Below are 27,215 nucleotides of genomic sequence, written 5' to 3'. Positions count from 1 at the left end.
AACAAACTTGACAGGGAAGAATCCATGGATGTGGAGGCTTCCAGCATTAACAATAGCAGTAGCAGTTCCAAGAGTGTCAACAATAGTATTGCAAGCAGTAACAGCTCCACAATGGGTACCTCAGCTGTAACAACCTCTCTACCTCACATAGGGGATCTGACAACATTAGGCAACTTTTCAGTGATAAATAGTAATGTAATAATTGAAAACCTTCAGAGTACGAAAGTGGCAGTAGCACAGTTCTCACAGGAAGCGAGATGTAACGGTGCATCGAACAGTAAACTTGCTGTACCTGCCCTGATGGAGCAACTGTTGGCGTTACAGCAGCAGCAGATCCATCAGTTGCAACTGATTGAACAAATTCGTCACCAAATATTACTGTTGGCTTCCCAAAATACAGACATGCCAACATCTTCTAGCCCTTCTCAAGGTACTTTACGAACATCTGCCAACCCCTTGTCCACATTAAGTTCCCATTTATCCCAGCAGCTGGCTGCAGCAGCTGGATTAGCACAAAGCCTTGCTAGTCAATCTGCCAGCATCAGTGGTGTGAAACAGCTACCCCCTATACAGCTACCTCAGAGCAACCCTGGCAACACTCTAATTCCATCCAGTAGTGGCTCTTCTCCAAATATTAACATATTGGCAGCAGCAGTTACAACACCGTCCTCAGAAAAAGTGGCTTCAAGTATTGGTGGCTCACAGCTCAGCAACCCACCAGTATCAGCATCATCTTCACCAGCTTTTGCAATAAGCAGTTTATTAAGTCCTGCATCTAATCCACTTCTACCTCAGCCCACCCCTAGTAACTCTGTTTTCTCCAGTCCCTTGTCCAATATTGGAACACCTGCAGAGGATTTAAACTCCTTGACTGCCTTGGCACAGCAAAGAAAAAGCAAGCCACCAAATGTAACTGCTTTTGAAGCAAAAAGTAATTCAGATGAGGCATTCTTTAAGCATAAATGCAGGTTCTGTGCTAAAGTGTTTGGGAGTGACAGTGCCTTGCAGATTCATTTACGTTCTCACACGGGCGAGAGGCCATTTAAATGCAACATATGTGGAAACAGGTTCTCCACAAAGGGAAACTTAAAGGTCCACTTTCAGCGTCATAAAGAAAAATACCCTCATATTCAGATGAATCCGTACCCAGTGCCAGAGCATTTGGACAATATTCCTACAAGCACAGGTATTCCTTACGGGATGTCTATACCCCCAGAGAAACCTGTCACGAGCTGGCTGGATAGCAAGCCAGTCCTCTCCACCCTGACGACTTCTGTTGGCCTGCCACTCCCGCCAACGATTCCAAGCTTGACCCCATTTATCAAAACGGAGGAGCCTCAGCCGATTCCCATTAGCCATCCTTCTGCTAGCCCTCCCTGCTCTGTCAAGAGTGACTTGGGAACAGCTGATCCCACATCAAAAATTTCCAATGGACTTTCTGATGAGGTAGAGGCTGGTGCTTTGCCTACCTCAAATGGCAAAATGGAAGAAAACTCTCAAAACACAAGCGCCGTCACTAATATGAGCAGCTCCGTGAGCTCACCGGCAGGAGACCCGGGCTCCAGCGGTGTTGCCACTTTTACAAATCCACTGATGCCTCTAATGTCAGAGCAATTTAAGGCAAAGTTTCCATTTGGAGGACTATTGGATTCAACGCCAGCATCTGAAACGTCAAAATTGCAGCAACTGGTAGAAAACATTGACAAAAAGGCAACCGATCCTAACGAGTGTATCATTTGCCACCGAGTTCTCAGTTGCCAGAGTGCACTGAAAATGCATTATCGCACGCATACTGGTGAGAGGCCGTTTAAATGTAAAATCTGTGGTCGTGCTTTCACTACTAAAGGCAACTTAAAGACTCATTACAGTGTCCACCGTGCCATGCCCCCGCTGAGAGTACAACATTCATGCCCGATCTGCCAGAAAAAATTCACCAACGCTGTTGTGCTACAGCAACATATCCGAATGCACATGGGAGGGCAGATCCCCAACACCCCAGTGACGGAAAACTATCCTGAGTCAATGGAATCAGATACAGGATCATTTGATGATAAGAATTTTGATGATATAGACAACTTCTCAGATGAGAACATGGAAGACTGTCCTGACAGCAGCGTGCCAGATACACCTAAATCTGCAGATGCATCGCAAGACAGCTTGTCTTCTTCCCCTCTGCCTCTGGAAATGTCAAGTATCGCTGCTTTGGAAAATCAGATGAAAATGATCAATGCAGGACTTGCTGAGCAACTTCAGGCAAGCTTAAAGTCAGTTGAAAATGGGTCAGTGGAAGGGGACGTTTTGACTAATGATTCGTCATCTGTCGGTGGTGATATGGAAAGCCAAAGTGCTGGAAGCCCTGCTGTCTCAGAGTCTACCTCTTCCATGCAGGCCTTGTCCCCATCCAACAGCACTAATGATTACCACAAGTCACCGAGTATCGAAGAGAAACCAGTAAGAGCTTTACCAAGTGAGTTTGCCAATGGTTTGTCTCCAACCCCTGCTAACAGTGGTGCTTTGGACTTGACGTCTAGTAACACTGATAAAATGATTAAAGAAGAGTCTCTGAGTATGCTCTTTCCTTTCAGAGATAGAGGTAAATTTAAGAACACCGCATGTGACATTTGTGGCAAAACATTTGCTTGTCAGAGTGCCTTGGACATTCATTACAGAAGTCATACCAAAGAGAGACCATTTATTTGCACAGTTTGCAATCGTGGCTTTTCCACAAAGGGTAATTTGAAGCAGCATATGTTGACACATCAAATGCGAGATCTACCATCACAACTTTTTGAGCCCAATTCCAGTATCGGCTCTAATCAGAACTCTTCGGTTATGCCTGCTAATTCACTGTCATCGCTCATAAAGACTGAGGTTAACGGCTTTGTGCACGGCTCTCCTCAGGACAGCAAAGAAGCACCCTCTGGTCTAGTTGCTTCGGGGCCACTGTCCTCCTCTGCCACGTCCCCTGTCCTGCTCCCTGCTCTCCCCAGAAGAACCCCCAAACAGCACTACTGCAACACGTGTGGGAAAACATTTTCTTCCTCCAGTGCTCTGCAGATCCACGAAAGGACACACACTGGTGAGAAACCTTTTGCCTGCACTATATGTGGAAGAGCATTCACAACAAAAGGCAATCTGAAGGTACTTCTTCCTCTTGCTGTTCTTAGGTTTCATTTTCTCCTTGCTGGGGGTTTTTAATTTTTCACATCTGTTAATGCCGCAAGCAGTGGTACCTTTGGGTATCTGCGGTGTGACAAATGGTGTGTTTAGTCAGCTCTGGTAGACCTAGATGTCCTCTTGTTGAGTGCTTGTGTTGGCAGCTGATCTGAAGTGTGAGCTGTTTTTGATGCTTAATTAAAATTCATCTACCAGCAAAGACTGTGTATGTAGAGTGTGAAATGGAACAGCCAAATGATGGTAAGGAGTATTAATTAACGGAGAAATGCATTTTGTAACTCACCTCTTTAAGAAGTGAAAGGTTCCTGAATGTGCTGTTTTTCATAAGTATCATGTAAGATGATGAGTGTTTAAAAAAACTATTAACATAATTCTGGAACTAATGGGCATTACTTTAATTGATTATATAACTAACATTTTCTACTGATATGTGTTTGAAAAAGCAAATATACTTAAGTTTTAGAACACCAGTTGAGCACTTTACTGTGTACATTTTTCTGTTGACAGAGTATTTCTCTAGAGGTTGCTGCCAGTAATGCGAGATGAATAATTACTTTCAGGCCATTCTGTCTATACACAAGGCTCTCCGATGAGCAATCAGTAAAGGATACTTTCTGCCTGTCTGAAAAGGACATTTATAGGGTAAAGGGTGTCAAATACAATACTTACCATTGCAATGAAAGTGGACATAGCAATTCTAGCCCTGAAAGCAGCTATCTGCAATTGACAGAATAACGTGAAGTCATTATAAACTAAATACATGTAATAAAAAAAAGAGTAACAAGTAATGCATTGTTCAGCAGGAAAGCGGGGCATTCTGGGTGATGGTGATGGGCTAATCCAGAAGAAGTTTATTTATTATTCCAGATGGGAAATGGAGCCCTGCATCCACTACCTTTAGTGCCGTTCATTATGTAACAAGACTGGACATGTTCATGGACTGCTGCCTTCTCTGTGATCAAAATAAGTTTGAAATCCATGTCAACCCCTATTTTTTGTTTGTTTGTTTCTTCCTTTCTTTCCTTTCAGGTTCACATGGGCACTCACATGTGGAACAGTACTCCTGCAAGACGAGGCAGACGACTTTCCGTAGATGGCCCCATGACATTTCTAGGAGGCAATCCTGTGAAGTTCCCAGAAATGTTTCAGAAGGATTTGGCTGCGCGGTCGGGGAATGGAGACCCTTCCAGCTTCTGGAACCAGTACGCAGCAGCACTCTCCAATGGCTTGGCCATGAAGACCAACGAGATCTCTGTCATCCAGAATGGTGGCATCCCTCCAGCGCCGGGGGGCCTGGGCAACGGCGGCAGCTCTCCCATCAGCGGCTTGACGGGAAGCCTGGAGAAGCTGCAGAATTCAGAACCCAACGCACCTCTAGCTGGTCTGGAGAAAATGGCAAGCAATGAAAATGGGACAAACTTCCGTTTTACGCGTTTCGTGGAAGACAACAAAGAAATTGTAACAAATTAGAAAAAACTTCATAAATAACATTCCTGCAAATAGTGCAACCTAGGGTTGCTTTTTTCAAGCTGCAGGCTACAACATTGCAAAGACTTTCTTTTGTACCATGTTCTACTTCTAGAGTTCTAAGAGAGCTTATTTATTAGTGATATAACCTTGCTTTGCAAACAAATGCAAGCATTAACTTTGGTCTCCTGTATTTTGAACTAAATACTAATCGACTAGAGTGCTGTAAACTTGCTGTAACATTTATGGCAGTTGCAAGTCTGTTCTGCTAGGTGATCTTATTCTGGCATTAACTTATTTTCTATATCCAGTTTAACATGAACTCTGATGCGATGCCTCAGTGATGCATTAGATCTCTAATAAAAATCTGTATATAAATGTACACTTTGATCCTGCTGGAAATTTTATCAGCAAACACATTGTTTAATTTTTCCAAACAGAGTTAAGAAAAGGACTGAGAGAATATAGACTGAACAGTGTGGGTCCTTTACACAGCTCAGTTTTTGATTTTTATTATAAAATTAAAACTGCTTTAATTTTTGTAGGTTTAACATTTTCCGTTTTGAACTGTTATTTGTATTGTGCTTTTTACTTGAGTCGTCTTAAATGTTAATACATTTCTGTACAGTAATAAGCACGCGGATTATTAGAGAAGATACTGAAGTGTTGTTTTGGTAGTTGAAACTGAGACGTAACATTTTGCCTTGTAGGTATATTCATTATAGAAAATGTGCTGGACTTTCACAATGCTGCTAAGTATGGCATCTTGAACAACTTCCGTGGACAACTGTAGATGCTCCTGTATATACAATAAGACATCACTTTCATTAAAATGTACATATGTTCCTTACAAGACCAAGCCCTACTCCTTGACCAAGGGAACAAGTATAGTGTTTGTTTATTTTGTATTAGGTATTGGGGGGGGCAGGGGGAACCTTGGACTGTTACATGCACTTTCTCGGAAAGTTGAAAGGAGAAGAGGTCCAGTTTCTTTAACATTTAATACTTACTAACAGCAGAGATACTGTAATTTTACTCGAGTAATCAAATACATTTTTGCAACAGATAAAATTTGCTGTCTCTGTGTTTTTAAAGTGTACCTGTATTTAGTAATCACTTTGTATTATTTAGCCTTTCCCTTGGTTAACATGAACTGTCCAATGTGTGTGTTTATATTTGTAAGTATGGGTATACATATATGTATTGCATATTAATTGCTAGTATATTTTTCATACCCCCTAACAGTGGGAAATTTCTCCTTAACTATTCAACTCCTTCTCCTCATAAAATTGTAGATATTTTGGCATTTTTAATTTCTTTATAAAAAAAAATGCTGCTAGCAAAGACCTTATTGAGCCTAGGTAAGTTTCCTTTGAAGGAAATAATTTATCACATTTAAGGCTTGATTTGGTTCAAATGCTTTATATTTGATATTAATTTTATTCTATGAGATTGTATGTTTGTGGCATGCTTACGCTGCTCTATCTGTGTTAAGATGTCCACTTGCAAGCCTCCCTATATTATATGGGGTTTATAACTTGATGGTAAAAAAAAAAAAAAAAAAATTGCTTTGGCCTTGCACATGATTTGGCTTCCCTTTTGCACCTGCAATGATCATTAACCTCAATGGGCATTTGGGGAAACAGAATTCAGCCCAATATTTTCACCCAGTAGCGTTTTATCTCCTCGTTTATGAAAAATAAATCAGTTTGCCTTCGAATTATGCCTTCAAAAAACCCAACAGGAATAACCAATTTTATGTTCATGTGAATATATATTTTTAAATTCCAAAATTCAAGTATTTTGTGTTATGGGATTTTCTTTAATATCAGTGTGGGGGGAGTTGCTTGCCTTTTTAAACAAGAAGCAATCACTTTGCTCTTCCCCCTAGTAGTCTTGAGTTGTAAGCTGGGCACCACAGAGGATTTAACACTGAAAAGCTGGGGTGAGAAATACTTTTCTTGAGGACTTTTACCCTTCACATGACTATGAATCCTTAGTAAAGTATTAACGCTGTAGTCTGAATACCTCTTGGACTTCATGTCTTTAGAACTTTTTCCTGTTCGAATGTGATGATTCATCTGGTACATGATATGCATTTTTGTTAACGTGTAAATTGTACACTAGAGCCAGCTGGCTTGTCAATGTGAATATTTAAGAATTTCAAGTCACCTTTTGGTCTCAGAAAAAGGTAAATTAAACGGATTTTGATGATTTTATCAATGAAATACTAACTAATTCTCCTTTTAAACTGAGTTTAGATTTGTGCAACAGAAAAGCGAGGCAGGGTTAGCAGACCCCAGTGCTCTGGGAGGGTTTCCTTTACGCGGCTTGAGTTTCATTAATAGCTTGAACTCCAGCCCTCGGACCCTCTTCTCCCGTTAAAGCGAAGTCTTTGGGGGCCGAGGCCCTTTCAGCCCCTCCAGAAAAGGGGCAGCGGCCCGGCCCGGCCCGGGAAGCCGCGCCCGGGCCCCGCACGCGCGAGCTTCCGCGGGCACCCCGCTCCCGGACGCTGGGTAACGTGTGCGCTTGGCGTTTTTCAGAAAGAAAAAAAAAAACAACCCACAAACCACTTCAGTAATCTTCTTGCTAGTACCCTCGGGTTCCCCCGCGCCGGCCGCCGCACGCCCCGTTCCCTCAGGCGCAGCCCGCCCGCCTCCCTCGGCCCGCTGCCCGCGCGCTGGGGGCTGGGGCGGGGGCAGCTCGCGCGGCCGCTCGGCGCGAGCGCGGGGGGGGCGGCGGCAGCTTCCTCGCCCCGCTGAGGGGGTGCCGGCGGAGCGGGCACCGGCGACCGCGGGGGGGAGGGAAGGGGGGCGCGGCGCGGGTCGCCCCGCTGCCCGAGGGGCCGCGTTTCCTCGCCCAAGGTCAGGTGCCCCCCGCGGGCGGCGAACGCCCCTTTTATCCCCCAGCCTCTCGGAAGCGTTTCCCTGGGGCCGCGGGGAGCCCGCCCCGGGGACGGGGCTGCGGCGGGCGAGGGTCCGCGGAACCCCCTTTCCCCCGGCCGCCCGCCTGATTGCAACGAGTGAGCCCGGCTGGGCGGGGGTTCCCCTAATGAGCCGGTGCGCTCCGTGCCCTCCCCCGCCGGGCTGTTGCTGCCGTTTCACTCTGTGCTTCCCTCGCTACCGTCTGCGCAGGTGGGTGCTGGGGCGGGAATCGACCCTGCCCGTGCCTCCCGCTGCGCCGGGCTTGGCGGAGGGTGCCGGGCCGTTACCCCCGCGCTGCAGACCGGCTTTCCGTTCCGTTTCTCCTGCCGCCCCGGAACGGAGCTGCAGCGCGGGCCGCTGCCGAAGCCGGGGACATCCCCGGCGGGTGCTGAGGCCGCGCCCCGCGGGGTGCGGGGTCAGGGTCGGCGCGGGGCTCCCCGCCCCGTCAGGCGGAGCGCCCGGCTGGCCGCCGGCGAGCTGCCGGCGAGCGGGGGGGCGGGGGGATAATTTGCTCTGGAAATGCGGAATGTTAAATTTCCCGTTACTTGACACCAGACCGTGGGGACCGGGGGAAGTTACCTCTCCCCAGAGCTGTCTTCTGGCAAGCGCACAAAGGTGCCCGCGTCGCCTCGCAGCTGGGCGCCGCGCTACCTCGCTGCAATTACCCAGCGCAGGATTTCCTATTCACAGACATTGAATTAATCCTTATTCAAGAATAGATTTTTTTTTTTCTTTACAGTTTTGTTTGCGCGGCCGCAGTTTTCTCACTAGCAACAAAGTTTTCTTCGCCTGCTTTTTTTTTTTTTTCCCCCTTTCCTCGCCCATCAGAATTTTATCATCCATTAAAATAAAGCACGGGGGGGGGGGGGGGGGGGGTGTGTTTGTTCGTTGTGTTTTTTTTTTTTTTCTTCTAAGCGCCAGCGATCGTTCAGCGCATTCATTTAATCAGCCCAAGTAATTTTCTTCCCCCAGAAACAGACGTGATTTATTTAAAAATTGGGCTAATAGCGTGCGAAACTTCCCCGCTTGCGAAGAGCCCGCGGCGGAGCGGCCGGAGGTGTCCGGCCCGTGCCGGCTGGGTAAGCCGCGGGGCTCCCGCTCCCGCCGGGCGTTTTTGTTAGCAGACGGCCCGGGAATTTGGGGCTTTCCCCGAATACCGTAGGGAGGAGAGGAAGCGAGGACGTGGCGGCGACTGAGAGAGGGGAGCTGGGGCGCGCCGTTCCCCTGGCCGCCGAGGGGGACGCCCGGCCCGCCCGCGGTGCCGCGGTCACGAAGGAGCCCAGCGGGTGGGCGCTTCCGTGGGGCAAATTGCGTAGATGTAGCGGAGCAGACGGAATGAAAGCCTGAAAAGGGCGTGGAGGGCTAATCAGAAGGACCTACTATACCAGCAGAGTGGAGAGAAGGGTCAGGGCAGCATATCGGATGGGCAGGAATGAGGTTTCTCTATTGGCGAGGCAGGTGTGAGAAGGGAAGGGGCGCACCACATTGCCTGCCTTATTCCGTGTGCTAATGACGACCAAATCCTAAGGCCTTTTCTCAGGGTAAAGTCGGATAATTTCGGCGCTTCTTCCTGGACTAGGCGGTGGTTTGAGATTTAGGGACAGGCTGCAAGCCTTCCCTGCTGCAGTGGTCAACAAATCTCTCCAGCCCTGCTTTGGAAAGAATATTTGCTGCTGACCATCAAAATGCAACAGTTGCTGCTTGATTTGACCTTTTCTTTGGGGCATAGTTCCTGCATTTGGGAGTCCTGAAGTCACAAGCAGCAGGTTGCATCTTTGCAGGAGGCCAGTTTTACTTGGCAGGAGAAGGTGTGACTTTGTAACGTGGCAGTTCTTTTTTGCTGCCTCCCTGCCAGTCTTCAGTACTTCTCCAGTTTTATCTCTAGGGTTTTTAAATCGAAATAACATGTTTCTATTTGGTTTCCTTCTCCCATGAATATGAGTTGACAGAAGTTAAAATAATGTCTTGCAAATAGGTGGGTACAGTTATTTATATAAGCCAGAAGCAATATGTCTCTTAACTGCTGAGTTGAAATATAATGACTTAAAAATTTCACATACAATACAGTCTCTTGTATAAATATCTATCTCTAGACAAAAACTTAAGGAGGAGTAGAGGCTTGGAAATATTAATCTTAATAGGAAAGAACAGGAATAATTGGAAAGTATGCAACTTCAGCTGAGAACAGAGTTATTGACAGCTGCGTTTATGTTCTGTTTCCTGATGTGATATTTCTGGTTCTTACATCCAGGTTATAGCTAATATCAGAATGGCTACCGTGACCCAGTCCCTCTGTCGCTACTGGCAGTGGCCTAGCAGATGCCTGAAAGGTGGCAAGTACATGATGATTCTTCCTTGAGAAGATCTCCTTGTTCCAGGGACATGGGATACTGGAAGGCCCTGAATCACATGTGGTGGCTGGAATATTTTACAGGTAAGTGAGGTGTAAGCTTGGCAGTGATTAAGTTTCTGGCTCAAATGATATTATAGTTTTGTCCTAATATGAGTCTCTTACTTGGGTTTCCATTTTAGCTTCTGTTTCTCTTTAGACGTATTTTTGAATCCAGAGGCAAAATCTCTTGATGATATGGGAGGAGGAGCAGTAGAGTGAGAATGGGAGACCAGGAAAGAGGTTTTCTTTAGTGCTCAAATCTGTCTAGCACTGAGAGAGCTGGTGAATAACATGCACTGAAGGGTTGGAGACATTCTCTGCAATGCTCTGCATGGTGGGTGGGGCCAGCATCTTGGGTGCAGTTGACACTGAGCATATGGTATACCTGTGAGAATGCCTACAGGAGAGTTGTAGAATAAGGAAGCGGTATCATCTTCCTTTTTATAGCAGTTAACTAATTAACCCAAATTGCAACCTTTTCTTAACTTTCAGAAGTTACTGTCATTTTGGAAAGCAGTTTAAATTCAGGTTAGATGAGGACCAAATGACGTCCACGCCCATGTTAGACTTTGTCACTAGTGCTAATAAGGAAGGTCCTCACTGGAACGATCAGCCCTGAAACTCCTGGTGTCATTTCATTTCAAAATTAAGAAGTCTCTCCATGTTGGCAGGCATTCGCATCATCTGTACAGACAGCTCTCTTGACCAGGGCAGTGCTGAAGTGCAAAGGTCTATTTTCATTATTTAAAGGCCTTAAAAATGCAGCATCACAATGTCAGGTGGGTGTAGCAGAAGCCCTGCAGCACCTGGCATCAGGTGGTGCAACACAAGCAGTATTCAGAATTGAATATGGAAAGCGAAAAATGGAGGAGTCTGGCACGCTGTCATGGATTTAACCCCACTGGTCACTACTTTCTTTCTTTCTTTTCCCCATCTTTTCCATGAAAAATAATTTCAAAGCGGAGCCAGTGAGACTAACCAAATGAATCACGTTAAGATTTTTTTTTTCAAAGCAGTGCCTGTTTTGAAAATGAGCTTCCTTTGGCAGTGAATAATTCTAAATTGCTTTCCTTTCATTGGGATTTTAAAATGTCAGTTAATACATACTGAAGCTAACATTTGTTTCATATGTACAATAACTAAGTGGATAATCGTGTTCAATGCTAACTGTGCATTCATATGAACTCCTATCTTTCTGTTGGTTAGAGGATCCAGAGAATAGCAAATTATATAGAGAGAGACAGAACAGATTTCAGAGGTTTATGTGTCTGTTTACTTGTCTAGGCTGAATACCAAGTCCTCTCGGCAACTTGTGTCAGAGCTGCTGATGAGAACGAGGCTGTTTGTGATGGCTAGATCACTAGTTAGCTCAGTTATGGGGGATCTCTTAATACCAGCATAGACCTCTGGTGCTGATACATGTAAACTAATTTAACCCCCTGCTTAAGTCAGCTGAACTTGTTTTGGCTTCTAACACTGATGAATGTCTGAGCGCTGCACAGACAATTTCTGTAACAGTGTCTGTGGCAGTTTAAGGTGTTACTGTCTTTCCTTTTCAGTCCAGATGTTTATTTCGTTCCACTGAGATTTCCTCCCCCTTCCATATTTGAAAGGGTGGAATAGATCACGTAAGCACTCTTTATTCATATCACTACAAAGATGGAGTGATTTCTTACTTGGTGAATAAGACCATAAGATAGGGAAGTGTCCAAAATGTACCAGGCATGTTCACAAAGCTTGAGGAGATCATCTTACGAAAGGAGATTGAGCCTATGTAACTGTGAGTCAGGCAGAAGAGAATTCGTAAAGCTGCAGCTCGTTTGAGCCAGAATTTCATGAGATGTTGCCTTCCAAACCAAGCCTCCTAAAGGGCCAACTGTCTACAAAATGGGCTTAGCTTAAAATGCCCCCAAAGGCATTTTTAAGATACTATGTCTAACTTTGCGCTGAAGTGGAGGGAGAACACTCCAGAATTTGAGAATTTGTCCTGTTGTGACAGAGCATAGGAGTAACAGCTTAAAACACCAAGGCTATTACTTCAGCAGTCTCCTTACTGACATTAGATAGTCGCCTAGAGTCACACTTCTTGCTTGACCTATACAAAAAAGTAGACTGGGCTTCTGTGTTCTCTCCTGGATTTGAAGAAGTTATTAAACCAATTCTTTCTTTCCAAAGCTGTATGCATTCATGCTGGCATCCTCAATAAAGCTGGGACACAAACAAAAAAGCAAACAAACCAGTCACAATAGCATTCAATGCACTTAAACTTGGAGGAAATGAAAATCAATATTTGTCAAATGGAGGAAAAAGGTAAAATGGACTGAGGAAAAATGTCCGGCTTTCTTAAAAGCAATTAGTGAAAATGAAAAGTTGACAGCAATTCTGAAATTTAATTCCTGCATCGGTGATGTTTGCACATATTATTTTGTTGTTGCTTTCACCCGCTATCTACTGATGCATGTACTAGCTCGATGCACACATATTCCTTTATTGTTAGTGCTGTTGAATGGAATTTATTACATTTTAATTGTGCGTGGTTTGGAACCTTGGAGGCTTATGTAAAGGTTTCACTTGTGGTTAAAGTGTGAGGGGCTAATTTAGGAAATGGAAGTTTCATCCTTGGCTCTGGGCACGTGTTGCCTTGGGCAAGTTGCTCTTGATGTGCTTTGTAAAATGATGCCAACAATAGTTCCTTACCTTTAATTTCTGTTTATTTTGGATATTTAGATATGAAACTTTTCAGATTGGTCTTTTACAATGTGTGTATGCCATACATGGCTCCTCTCTGGGAATATAAATGCTTATAAAATATCCAATACAAAACAGCTATTTTGAGTTTCAGCATCTATCAGAACACCTGGAAGTGCTCTGCTGGTAGCTCAGGACCACATTTGCCACTTACCAGATGAAGTTTAAAAGTGAATGCCATGTTGTACATGCTTACATTTTTACTGTATTTGTAAGAACAAATAATCAATTTTTGCAAAAGGTCTCAAGATACTGTATTTTTGCTGAACTACTGGATGTAGACACAATCTTTCAAAATTTTCCATATAGACAGAATGTCCCTTTCTGAGGCACAGTACAAGGAAATATTAATTGTATTTGCTGCCTTGCAGATAAGTGCCTGTAGTTGATTTCCAATTTCAGTGATACTTATCACAGATAACTTTCAGCCTGGACTGCAGGTAATGAGTTCTCTTGATATATTCCCCGTGTATGAAAAAAAATGGTAAAACAAAGTATATGGAATTTTAAAGGTTATATTTAATCACAAGAAAAATGCTGGATGATGTACAGTATGACAGTTTAGGGTCAGGCTTGTTGCCTTAGTGACTTTCTGGTTGTTTGAGGGTAGTGTGTGAGGTAGGAGGGAAGATGTGAAAGGGCTAGTGCCAGTATTGTGTAGTGGAGAGTGCACTGAAATAAAGTGTGCAAATTGGAGGCCTCTGCAGCTGCTGTTTTTGGTGCAAGTCTCTGTAATGTTCCTGATGCTCCTTGTTTTCTCCCAGAGAGTATGTATCTCCATGTACTGTAGAAAATGACAAGCAACAGGCACAGTAGTGCAGCCATGTGTTGAAATGCAGCTGCAGGTACATCCATTGTCTGCTCTACTGTTGAGCACTAGCAATGATGATAAAGACAGGAGATATTTTTGGATCCTCTGAGAGATTTTTCTCTGTTTGACCAATTTGCTCCTTATAACCCTATATATGGCAGTGACAATCTTTGCTTTTGAAAGGGTAACTCTGGGTTTTGAAACACTGGCCATAGAAGTCAGCAAGTTCTGTTTATGTTTAGATGTTCTTTCCCTGACCGTCTTGCAGAGAAACAGAACAGAGTGAGTTTCATTTCATCAGGAGTCTGAAGTAACTGTCAGCTAAGGTCTGAAGTCCTGATTTTATCTACTGCTCATCTCGAAGGGCTTTCTTTTTATCTGAAAATCAGATATTGACAACAGTAACAACAATAAGAACAGGAGAAATGAAGAATGTGGGCAGCAATTTCCACCCGACACACACGTACCTTTCTTTCAACTTGGCCTAAATTTCAAGCTTGCTCAATGCTTTATTTTGCTATTTCAATTCATATAATGCTCCATTTAAACCATCCCAAAGAATCATGATTTTTAGAAAGTGCTACTCTGTCTGAAAATCAGGCTTTTAAAACATGATGACACAAAGTCACTTAAAATCATGGCCCAAATCCCATGACAGTGGACAGTTACAAGCTGACATCCTAGACAAACACACTATCATCCTCATGCCTGCCCTGTCTGGCCAGCAGTTTTCCCCCAGAAAAATAATGATTTTTTTTTTTTATTGTTATCAAATGAAAGCAATTAGTTTGTTGTTTGATTATTCTTTATGTGTACAAGCATAAAGGAGTCAATGTGCTGATAGAGCCATGATGTAGTCAGGCTCCTGTAGTTGACACAGGATGGGACTGTGGGAACATGTATGCAGTATACTCTTAGCCCTTTGTAGAGGGCCAAATCCAGGCTGCTGCATTCTCAAATAAGTTTTGGGGGAGATTCAACCATAAGTGGATGAAGTTAACATACAGTTCGTTACTGGAGAAGGCTCTGAAGTAGCAGGGAGTCCTGTGGTGATGTGATATGTCTCTCTCTTCAGGATTAGTAGTTGTCTCTTGTATTCCACTTCTCTTCTTTCTTTCTTTCTTTCTTTCTTTCTTTCTTTCTTTCTTTCTTTCTTTCTTTCTTTCTTTCTCAGGGGTTAAGGCTCTGTGTAATGTTGACAGTTACTGGAAAAGGTTCTAGCAGCAGTAGAGCTGGTGAAAGATGACTAATTATAGAAAACAATAAAGTAAAAATAAATTCAAGATTAAATATCAGTACCTACCAGCTGTAGTACCTTTTCTTCCTCTCTTGGTAAGTAGTAAAATCAAAGCATAATTTGGAAAGGACCTCTGCTGGAATTGGAGAAACTAGTCTGTTCTTCATGCTAAAGGAAAGCTGAGATGTTCATTTACAGGATGACATTTCGTCAGTGTCTGCAGAAACAGCCCCCAGCTGGGCTTAGAAGCTCACATGCTGTAGAAAGTGAGATTTTTCTGCTTGGGTGACATAAAATCTAAGCTTTTGGTCTCTGGTGCTGAGTGGACGTTCTGACTCTTTCCAGTGCTACCATAACTATCTAAAATGATGGGATGTCTGTTAGGACAGATCTCCAGTACAGGAGACTTTGGAATGGCTGATGTGCAGTAAAATGGTTCAGTCTACCCTGTCAGTGTTCATAGTGTCAGAAATGATGAGCAAAGTTGGTTTTGGCTACAGCAGTGGCAACTATGGAAATTTCTTGGATGAGTTTGTCCTAAATCAAGGGTTGATCTCATCTTGGTTCTCTTCAGCAAATCAGAGGTACAGAGGTCTCGGGTTATGCTCTGTATTCCTCTCTTCCCAGAGCCTAGCTTGGACTCTGTTTAATACTATCTATTTTTTCTTTTGGTGGAAATAGTTAATCTAAGCACTCTGCACAAGTCTTAAAAAACCTTCTTTTAGTTCCCTACATCAATTGACTTTTGGTATATGGTTTTCTTCTTTATTTCTTCTTCAAAGACTTTTGTGGGTGTGGCACTGTCCTTTTAAATGGATGAATTTTGATATGGGAAGTTTTTGCTGTCTTCTGATTACACTACAAAAGGGGGTTGGCAGGGATGGGCAGTTCTGGCAGATTTGGGTTTTTATTTCTGAGGAGGGTGAGAGTATAGTGGCTGCAAGTAGCTGCTGAGCCTCTTGCTAGTCTCATTTAGTGTCTTCTTCCTTCTGTTCTTTATTGTTTCCAGGTATTTATGGTTGATTTTTCTGGGGAAAGATTAAGTAAGAAACTTTTCACAGTATGTGTATGTGAAGGGCTGTGGGTGGAAAGGGGTGAATTTTTCCTGGGTTTTGTTCGATAGAACCTTACACTACAGTTTCTGAGTGAGAAACCTACATTAACATCTGGGAGAATCAAATAACTTAGGCCTCCTTCATGAGTGCTTCCTTCCTGTTCCTTCATCTCATACTGTTCAGTGTTCATTTTTAATGCCATTATTGCTTGCCTGTGTTAAAATGTCTTTAAGTACCAGATTTCTCTGGATTCACTTGAAGAGCAGTAATGCCAGTTTAAAATAAATGAGAGAGAATTCTAAATAATATTCCAGAGGATCTTTTTCAGAAAAGGGAGTGTTGATTCCAGAAGAGTTTATGTAACACTGCTGAAAATCTGGACAAGTCATTGCAAAAGACTTGAACTAGAGTGTTAAACTATTTAATAGCAGTCAAATGCTGCTACCAAATTTAGTCTTTACTAAAATCAGAAATGTTACATCCTTCTGGTTCAGTAATAAACCTACAGTGACTCATCAGGGTGATGTTGTGGCTTTTTCCTTTGCTCTTATAGAGCACGCTATTGATCAGACTGTGAAATAATACAACAGCTGAAGCTCAGGTAGCAAATATGCATTGAATTGATCTCCCTTTACTAAGCCTCCTATATCCCAGCATTATTTATGGCAGAAGGATTGAGTGTGGAAAATAACTTTGATAAATACCACCTCGTAGCACCTGTTTAAGTGATGGGAAAGAAAGCACTCCCTAGTTTGTTAACTTTAAGTATTGGGAGTAGAAGTGATGTGCACATAATAATATTATGATTCATACAAACCACTTTTCAACCAACTCGATATATTTCATTACCTCCTTTCCAGCAGAAGTATTGATTTTTGTTTTGTGGTTTTATAACACAATTTCAAGGCTGTTGTAGTTTAATGAGCCATGTTCTTATGATGTTTAAAAAGATTTGAAGCATTTGTTGAAATAAATATTATGGATTGCCCATCTCTTGTCACCTCTTCTTTCTCTCACCCATATAAACCCAGCATAAGAATGAATAGGGCAGCCAGCTATGGCTTTTTGTGTTTGAGATCAAAGTGCTACTGGAGAACAATAGCAGGCCACACTTCTGTGTTCATGACCACACACAGCAGCACCTGCAGAGCAGTAAAATGTCATTGTTGCTTCTGCAGTTTGAGCACAGAGGAAGCACCACTGAGGTGGCAGATGATTCTAATAATACTTGATGTGAATTGATGGGGAAGGAGGACCATAACACAGAGGGCTTTTTATTATAAGCCTTGACTTCCCAAGCTGTGAACAACAGAATACTGCACCTGTGGACTGTCTTCAAATAAACCATTATGGAAAGTGACAGATTTTATTAACTTAAGGAAGAACTTTTCAACATGGGAAATTTGTAGTTTATTTTGGAGACATGAAGAAAAAAAGCAGAAGGATATATTACATATTTCCCACTGCTCATACTTTTCTAGTGTGCTTTGCTTTTTGAATGTGCTGTAATAGAATCACAGGGGCATTATTAGAAAAAATTTATCTTTAAAAAAAAAAAGATAGAGAAAAAGATGAAACAACCTCTTTGGGATTTTTTTTTTTTCCACTTTTACCCATTGCTTCATGCCTTGTATTAGATGAACAATGGAATTAGCAGGAGGATAAATATATTGCTTGAAGAGATACATGTGTTAGTTTTAAGAGCTATTCAGGATAGCTGAAGCTTGGGAGAAAAAAATAAAGTTGGTGGGAAAAACCTTGAATTGTCCAACTTAAGTGACTTATATGAGGCACTGTCTTTGTGCAGTCAGCTCCTCCCTTGTGCATCCATCTGTGGGAAGGTTCTGGGATGGCAGGAGCTGGGCATGAGGGCTGCAGGACCGTAGTGTTGTCAAAGGTATGTGCAGGTAAATGGAGCTGACATACATTTGGACAATACTCCAAACAGCTCAGTTTATCAGTTTTATTTACAACGGCAAAGCATCACTGCTTGAAGACGTCATCTCATATTTCTGTTCTGGGATTGTGACAGTACATCGGTCTGGTTTTTAGAATGAGATAGAAGAGCGTCAGTATTTCTTTGTTCACTTGGCCATCATGTGCCCAGTAGTGTAATACAGAGATACTGCAAAAGTTGGAAAGATTAGATGCCTGGTGGCCTAATACTAGAGTGATTCTTACCTATACCATAAATTAACAAAGTACGGGATCTGATTTACCTAGATTTTTTTTCTATTATTTTTATTTAACAGAATGTGTGGCTGTATTCTGGCTTTATTATGGCTGCAATGATTTTGCTAGGCATAGACACAAGCCTCTGGTACCCTTATGAATCCAAGCACATCCAAGTCTTTGCGTAGGTGCAATACCCTGATGATATAAATCAGGTTGCCTTAAAAACAGAATTCACATAAGAAGGGAGGTCAATATGAGCATTTTATTATCTTCATATGTATATAGCTTTTACAGTCAGTTTTGAAGGAATTGTAGAAGTTGCAATTCATGTACTATTAATGGCTAAGAGTTGACAAATCAAGCATAAAGTCAGCTGGATCATGATTATTAGCTAAAAGCATGGTGCTTTCTGGTGATTCTTTTTGTTCTAAAAATAATCTCTGGATGAACTGAAAATCATTTTGCAGGAAACACTTAGGTAAAGTGGTCATGCAGAGTAGTTGGTGGAATATTACACTTTTCATTTGCACAAACAGATGGTAAGCTTGGCCTTAGATTTAATCAGGGAATGATAGACAGGTAGCACTTTTGTCTATTTCGGATGAAAACTTCAGAGAGACAGAAACTGCTTCATATTCAATAGCCCGTATACCAAGTGAGAGAAATATTTACCAGATATTCATATGATCCTTAGTGTTACTTTAACTTACTATTATAATTAACTTGTACAAGAAAGCTGCTGATTTATTTAGTCAACTGCAAAAACTTTGATTTGATTTATTCTCTTCTCCTCCTTTTCCATTTTGGCAACGTATATAGCAATCCAGAACACACAGAAACGTGGCTGTGAATAAACTTGTGAGCAAGTAACTGCCTTAACAATTCAGGATTCATGGATCTCTGACCATATTCTTCTTAGCTAATCTTTTAGATAAGATTTTGATATCAATTGTTTCTCTTTCCCCTCCCCAAACATAATACCTGGTAACCTAAGCACATACAATCTGTTTCAGAAGAGAGATTCAAGCAAGTGCAGCCACTGGTGTGTTTTAATGTCATTGCAGAGATTATGTTACCTTCCTAGAAACAAAATCTTTTTTTCTCCCCTTCAAATGGAAGTCCCCTGATACCCCTGTCAGAGACCATTTGTTATGCAGAGTTTTGTGAAGCAATCAAAATTAATTCACAGTGATCTTTTCACCCAGAACCCCCAGCTTCAAATAATGGGCTTTCTCAACAGGTGCTCATTGTGGCAGTTTGACTCCAACTTGCCAGACTAAAGATTTTATTCTTTAGCCATATTTAAGAATAAAATCCTCAGCTTGTAATTTACTAATCTTAAGCAGCTGCTCAGGAAGGCACACCTGCTTAAAAGAATGATGTCTTGTGTCTTTGGGATCTGAAACCTAAAGATGTTTCCATATTTGTCTATTTCTGTACTTAAAAAAATTTCATTTACAAATCACTAGAAAACCTGTCCAACAACAATGCCATGTAATATTGTGGTCTTCTTAGGAATCTACCTGTTCTGTTTATTCTTGCAGAGGAACAAAATTCCCCCTGAAGACAAAACAAGATGCTTTGATTTATTTTTTTTTCTTTCCCCTAAGTTAGGATTTGTAGTAGGTTTCATTGTGAAATGAAACCGAAGTAAAATCAAACAACTGTTTTAAAGGTAGTACTAATAAGCTATACTAATTTTGACTGTTGAGGACTTTTACAAATGTTTGCTCAGCTCTTGCAGGCAGTGTTTATATATGTTTCATATGAGCTTCAAAAGCCAAAATCAAAACCATACTTTTTTTTTTTAATATTGAATGTCCTTGGTGGGAAGGCAAAAAAAAAAAAAAAAGAGGGGATAGCTTGGTTTGGTAAAAGTACTGCAGAATATATCATCAGAAATACCTGCACTGCTGTTGGTACCAGTATATCATACTATTCCTTTAACTGGACATAGCCAGGTAATTAATGAAGTTCGTTACCAGTAGAAAGGTATCCCTGTGGAGGGTAAAGCCATACTAGTCAAAGCACATTTACACTACCATAATTGTAGTAGGAAATACTGTTGTCAAAGCTGTTATGGTAAGAAGTGGCTTAAGCTATAACCACGTCCAAAATACTAATTGTACCTATACAAAACAATATGTTCAGCTGGCTTCACCACACAAGTCAGGATGAGAACTTCAAGGAACATCAGTGTAGTATCAGAACATAAGTGTCTGCAAAAAGGGAAAAAAAGGGACTTAAAACAATTGCTAAAAATGTATTTCTGGACAGGGTCATTGGCACTTTTATGGTATTTAAGGAAGAAAATCTTTGCCTGAATTTGTTTTGCTTTGTATGTCACCTTTAAGATTAGACTTAAGAACTGCCAGGAAACATTTGCCTTTGTATAGCTGTTATTAGTCATTGATTGTATTGATGATAGTACTGCTGTAGGTTGAAACTGGGGCCTTTGACATCGTCCTCCATTTTAGAAAGTTAGTAAGAAGTAATTAAGCCCCTTTATTGAACCAGGTAGCTGAAACAGTGGGGGCCTCCAACAAACCGCATACACGTGACACTGCCCAAAACAAAGACACACGTGAGGCCTCTCAGACTATTGCAGACAGAGAGGCTTTATAGAGTATTGCTTTAGCACAACTGTTTGAGGGAACAACGCAGGAAAAACAGCTTGTAAGGAGAAAGAAAAAGCAGTAAAAAAGCATCAGCCAGAACCACATGAACACTGGTAGCATTTACTTGAGAAAAGTGTCAGAGCTTTTTAAGTTAAATGCTGAGAAAAGAAAGCTTAGAATTAAGAGAACAGAAACCATCTCCAGCTGTTTAATTCCTCTTATGTTCAGGGAAACAGGATTTTGTTTGTGTCAAAGAGGGAGCTGACTTTATCATCATTTTCTCCTAATGGAAAGAGAGTGCCCTACATGTTGGCTTGCTGCTCAGGTCAAAAGGGGGTGATACTGCTTTTTATTTCAATAGCACCATTTATTTAGGACTCTCAAAATATTCTATAAATGTAGATATTGGACTACACTAGTTCCCTTAAAATAGACAGATATAATTTTACCTCCTTAGCAGAGTAAGGGACTTTGCTAATAGGATTATTTAAGCAGTTTGCCAAACTTCAGCAGTGACCTGGTCACAGAACTAAGAAGGGAATCTAGGGTCCTGATTCCCTTTTTATTCATACTGTTATAAATCAGATATTAGCAAGAGGAGAGTCATGTCTCTGTGGCTGCAGAACCTGGTTCCCCAATATAATTACGAATATAATCAGACTCCTTCTGGAGCTCAATGAAATACAGAAGTCCTGATGCTCCCTTGCTCTTGATACACTGTCTCAAGTGTAGGTCACTTAGTACATACATCCTTGTGTGAAATCTGGAATATAGCAAATGTTTATACTGTACTACAGTTTTTTTCCAAAGCTTAATAAAAACCAGTGAAAGTAAAAGTCTTGGCCCATGATCTTTAATGTTGGTAAGGGACATAAGGAGTATGCTGTAAGCATCTAGTTGCCACTCAGTTGCTCATGTACTTATTTATAGCACTGACATAAGAAAAACAAACTGTTAGTTAATAAAATTACAAAAATGGGATTTCGACCTTTCCAGATTCCAGCAATTTCCACAGATGTGGGAAGGGGGATTTCCTGGGTGATGATACAACTTGCCTAGAAACATCTTGCAGAAGTGGATTTGCATCTCCTGAGTCCCAGTCTAGTGTATAATTCAAAAGAGCATCTAACATAGATTGATGATCGCAGGTTCTAAAGCTTTTCCTTTCTTTAATACCAGTTATTGTTAACAGAAGATTTAAAGCACTGGTTGAAATGTGTCTACAATATTTATAAAATGTCACACACTAACACATCTCTTTAATTTTTTTTCAGGTGAGACTTGTATAGTCCAAAGTTGAGATTTAAGAAGCTAGTTCACTCCACAAGCATCTCACATTTGTTCTATACAGGAGATTTAAAATTTTGTTCTCTATAGAGCAGTTCTAACTTTGTTTCTTCCAAAAATCAAGCAAATCAGCCCCAGATACTTCTGACTGAAGGAACTGGTTTAGTTTCATGCTGTATCGGGGATAAAGCTCACTCTAAGTTGAACATGGCTATAAAATTGTCTGAAAAGTGGACTTTAAAAGTCATCATCACATCAAACAGTACAGGGTACACAGTTATTGCAAATGTGAACCCTGATCTACAGTGAATCTCATGTGGGTAATCAGGACAAAGCTGTTTGCTACTTTGAGAATACAGCACACCAGCTTGCTCTCTGCTCTTGCACTATCGAATGCCAGTGCATTCAATAAAGTATGTAACTCATTAGCTGCCAGTGTCTCCTAGTATCTTATGTTTAATTCTGCTTGTTTAATGAGTTCTTGCAAAGGTTTTCAATGCAGGAAAGGATTGCTTAGGCTACCAAACTAAACACCAAAACATTTGTGGCTTATACATTTGTCTGTGTGAGGAAAATATTACTAATCTGTGAAGCACACTAAATAATCCTATTGAATTAGATAAAAGTATTTGTACCAATGGAGAATCACCCATTTATATTCATGTTTTCAACTATACTAAGTAAGATTTTTACGCACTTAACCTGAAAGCATACCCAGTAGATTTTGGAAGCATGGAAGAAGTTGAACAAAGTGGAATACTGCATAAATACTTACAGATAACTTATAGCAGCAGAGGAAACTACACTGTCGCAGCATATCCGTGTAGAGATAGAATGGTATTTTGAAACCAAGTAAGCTTTCCATAATCTCTTCTCTTACCATTAAAAAAAATCATATTGCTGAAGACTTAAAAATCATCTAAAACATAAGCAAACAATGCAATGATTTCATCCTAAAGCTGCTAGCAGTATGACTTACCAGCTGTTAGATGTATGTATTTGCTCCAATGGAATATTTAACTTCAGTATAGCTGACTGGTTTATTGCTGTTGATGGTGTAACTGATTACTTTGTTGCTATTCAAAATGTGAATAAGCTATGTGCTTATCTACTACTCTTACACATTTTGAGGCTTGGGAAATGAAGAAGTTAACTGCTGTCAAGTATTGCTGAGGTACAAGTGAAAAATACAACTCTTTCTACTTACTGAATTAGTCACTTGTTCTTCCTCTTCTCTCTCCATGTGGCTTTAAAACAACACATATTTCCCACATTCTACATCACCTTAGATGCCACCTTCTCTATTCTTCAAAACTTCTTACTTTCTTTGTTTGTTTCTTGCTACAGTTTCTTTTACTGCAGAGAAAACTGAGGTCAATTTATGTAAACAGTGTAGGGAATATTATGGGTTTGAATGGAGGACATCCATGGCATCCAGCCATATTCAGACCTGCAGTAAATTTCTGACTTCATGCTGGAGTGTAAAGGGGTTTTGTTGGCATTGAGATTTCACCTGCAAGGGGAAGTGAGCATACATTTGATTTCAACTGTACTATATTACTTTCATGCTACTTAATGAACACTTTCTGAACTTTAATAGACATTTTCAGACTTTTTCTGAAAAATAATCTTGTATGTGTACATAAGCCTGCTGTCGTACTTCTCAATCTGAAGATGGGGGCATCCCTACTCAGCACATTTAGTTGAGTGAGAAGGGTGTTACCTCTCTGGCAGCCCTGGCACCCTCTCCTTTGCCTGGCCTTGTGGCTGGACAGAGCCCAGTGTGGCTGGGGCAGATGGAATCTGAGAAGCCCTGTGGTACCGTGCAGGGTGCCCAAGCAATCCCTTTGCAGTGTGCCTGCACACCAGTGTGCTAACCATCAGGGTGAGGGTGTGAGGATCCCTTCCTCTGCATGCCTCTCCTCACAGCCGTATGCAGGGAAACCCTCTCATGTCCTTGGCTGCTAACAACATAACTATTGACTGTAGAACGCTCCTCGGTAGTTGAATTCACATCCTTTTTTGTTTATGAATATATATACGCAAAAGAGTAACTATCTTTAAAAATATGATTTATCTTGTGAAGATCTTCCAGTATGTGAGTTATGGTGCCTTAAATTCAACACAACTGTGTTGACATAACCCTGTTTCTTTACTTGCATAAAACGTAGTGAGAGGTTGCTCTGTCAGGCTACTTGGATATCATGAGCTATGTTGGCCATTGCTAAGTATTCACTGGGTACGAGGCCATTTTGTTAAGGTAAGAATTCCCATTAAGGTCTCTGGCATGTCATGTGAGTAGGCATGTTGGGATGAATATGTGAACTCCTGGCAAATAAGTAGGTATGAATTCTTTTTATAAAGCTTGTTTGTTTATTGGGTTCTTGTATTTCTGTTTTCTCTTCTTTATCAACAATTCTGATGATTTAAGGACTAAAAATAACATGCTGCTCTTCTTTTTAATAATGATTTAGATTATTTATTTCACAGCTGTCAGAATATCCCAGGTCCAAGATATTAAAATACAAATACACTAAGAAAACACCTGACTTTTGTGTTTGGAACTGTGCATCTCAAATTCTAAAATTAAATTTTCTGATTCATTTGTTCTAAGATACTAAATTAGGTGATTTCCTCAGCTAGTATTCCATATAATATATGAGGTAGAAATATGGTGCAATAATTTATATTTTGATGAGGTTACCCCACCTAAGAACTTCAGATCTTAATGATGATTCCCAGATGGACAAACAGAGATGCATTCAAATTCTCTGCCTCCATTTTCCATGTGTTTAAATAACAATAACTTCCTGCCAAGGGAATTGTAGTTACTTGTACAAAAGACCAAGTGTACAGTAACATGTAAATTAGGACATCTTCATTGAAGTCAAACAAACTGAGAACCTGGACCAAAATATTTTTACTTACTTTTGAGAGAGAGAGAGAGAGAGGTTGCTTTGTATGCCTTGATTTGAGCAGGTGGTTGGACTTGGTGATTTCCAGAGGTCCCTTCTAACTGAAATTTTTCTATGATTTGAAATGTATGGGTAGAAGCAATATTAAATGTATTAAAGACAGTTATATGAATGTTTTAGAAATAAGGCTAAGGTCAGGCGAAAGGGAGGGTCTGGGTTGTTGGTCTTACAAATTGGTTTGTTTTCGTTCTGAATTTTGTGTGAAGTACAGCAATGCAGTCAAGTAATATGTTTGTAAAGTGCCTTATGTAAGTCTGATAGCAGTACAAGGCTCTTTGAGATGGCAGAGGAAGGAGGAAAAGAACAATGTCTCTTGTCTGGCTACATTACAATAGGTCAGTCAATGACATTGTAATTCCTAGGAATCTTTTCTCCAAATGATGCAAAGAACAGTGATTGTCTAGAACAAAATCAACAACTTTTCTGTTTCTTAACAGAGCAGCTATGTTTCCTTCCTTCCTTTCTGTTATGGCTATTTAATCTCTTCTTTCAGTGTGTATAAGATGTGTAAGCCTGATTGGGACTTGTGGAGAGGATCTAGGTTTTTGCAAAGGAGTTATGGTGGTGCTGAACACTGCTCTCTAAGGGACATAGCAGGACTAAAATGCAGAGTATGTGAATTACATGGTGCATATTTTTAAGATATAAATGTCATGTTCTAATCAGTGCAGAGATCATGGTCAATCCACAGAAGCCACTTTTACTGTCATGTTGTAGAGACGGATTTGTTAGCTCAAGTTGTTGAAGGTCATTTATTGGAAGTCTCCTGTAAAATGGCAGCTGTAATTGCTGGGGTTTGTTTTTTCTCATATCTACTTTTACATCCCAACATCATTACGTTTCTATTTTATCTATTTTCCCTTCAGCTGAGGTACAGTTGCCTTCGTCTGTCCAGTTTTCTGAAATACTTTAACTACTTTTATTGTAAAGGGAGGGTAATGTAGGCAGAGCTGCTGCTGTAATGTAGTAACTCCCATTTACCACTGGATGGTGTTTGAGTCAGTCTACAGTTCTGGGTTAAGTCTCTCTCTACGCCAAGACAAGGAATAGCTTGTTGTGCAACTGAACTCAAGAATCCCAAGGCCATTTTAGTGAGCCAAGATGAAACTTTCTGTTCTTCATGTTTATTATAGACTGTTAGAATTTAGAAATATTTAGAAATAATACATGCAATAAACATGTTAAAATGTGATCGTTCCAGGATGGTAAATGGAAGGTTTCCCATGTTGATGTTAATTCAGCTTTATCATTATTGCCTAAAGCAACCTTTAATTCCATTCTTGTTTTTTTAATTAAAATGAGCAGGTTACTCTGGACTGGATTTGCCTCATTTTCTCCTACTGAGCAATACTTCACACTGTTGGTGGCCACTGAAACTTAAGTAGGGCCAGATTTACTGAATTGTTGCACAGCCAGCACAGGGCCAGATTTTGCTGCTCTTTCTTGTGTATGATAGTGTTCTAAGCTTATTTTTAGCTAATGATGTTCCAGAATAGGAATTGTAAGTTCCAGTACTTACTCTGAAGTTAAGGACATTCAGTTGCACACCAGGTTCCATATTTTGTACCCCAATTCCCTCTCTATATGAAACAGACACAATATATTATTTGTCTAAATGAGCCCTTGGAACATTGTCCTCTGGGTTTTTATAGGAGTGAGTTGTGTTAGCTTCCAAGATTCATAAACCATCTTTTACTGTTAATTTTAACTGAGTAAAAGATACACCCTGGTTGTCAGGAGGGTCTGTGCATCAGTGTGTTGTTAAAGTATTGTAGAGCAAGTCTGATACTATAATCTGTCTCTTCTAACTGCTAGTTGAAAACTGAATGCTAAAGTTTAGTCTGCCTACCAAAAAAACTACACTCTTTAGTACCACCTAATTATTCCCTGAATGCCCCTTTGGCCTCATTTTTCTTTGTATTATGCTTATTTTAAATGTCTTATTTTCTTAGAGGCATTACACTCCTGAAAAGACTAGCATACAGTCTCAAATAATGTTGAGACTTTGCGGCAATACTAAGTTTATATCTGCAAGCTCAGCTTGTATCCGCCCAATGTTCAGGTTGATTTGGTTTTGGGGGATTGTTTGGGAGGTGTGTGTTAGGGGCTTTTTTCTTTTCTTTTTTGGGTTGTTTTGTTTTGTTTCACCAACAAAACTGAAGTTAGAGCACCATGCTTTTAGCTCTGCTGTTTAGTTGACCAATGTCTCTGGGGCAATATACAGCTATCAGAAGAAACCTTCCAGTATAATAGCATCAGATCAGTTGCTGCCAACCTGAATAACATCAAGGGCACACACTTGTTTTCCTCTCTTGTCCTACTTCACTATTGAACAAACTAGGGAAGAAA

General features: G+C 41.1%; 1 protein-coding gene and 1 long non-coding RNA gene across 3 annotated transcripts in view; both read left to right on the top strand.

The window, feature by feature from the left end:
- SALL1 (spalt like transcription factor 1) overlaps positions 1-5,497 on the top strand; it is a 17,334-nt gene extending 11,837 nt beyond the window's left edge. For both annotated transcript variants that reach the window (XM_074839619.1, XM_074839620.1), the window contains exons 3-4: positions 1-3,141; positions 4,207-5,497. The exon at positions 1-3,141 is cut by the window's left edge and continues 272 nt beyond it. In XM_074839619.1, coding sequence (XP_074695720.1) covers positions 1-3,141; positions 4,207-4,647 — 3,582 coding nt within the window. In that variant the 3' untranslated portion in view covers positions 4,648-5,497. The remainder of the gene's footprint in view (positions 3,142-4,206) is intronic.
- Positions 5,498-7,651: 2,154 nt separating this feature from the next.
- Positions 7,652-27,215, top strand: part of LOC141929836 (uncharacterized) — a 114,000-nt gene continuing 94,436 nt past the window's right edge. The window contains exons 1-2 of the long non-coding RNA XR_012625118.1: positions 7,652-7,778; positions 9,820-10,002. This is a non-coding gene — a long non-coding RNA (uncharacterized LOC141929836). The remainder of the gene's footprint in view (positions 7,779-9,819; positions 10,003-27,215) is intronic.

This window comes from Strix aluco, chromosome 14 (genome assembly GCF_031877795.1).
Source record: "Strix aluco isolate bStrAlu1 chromosome 14, bStrAlu1.hap1, whole genome shotgun sequence".
Taxonomy (NCBI): Eukaryota; Metazoa; Chordata; class Aves; order Strigiformes; family Strigidae; genus Strix; species Strix aluco.
Note: the sequence above shows the minus strand (reverse complement) of the source record. Positions and strands in the feature narration are given on the sequence as shown.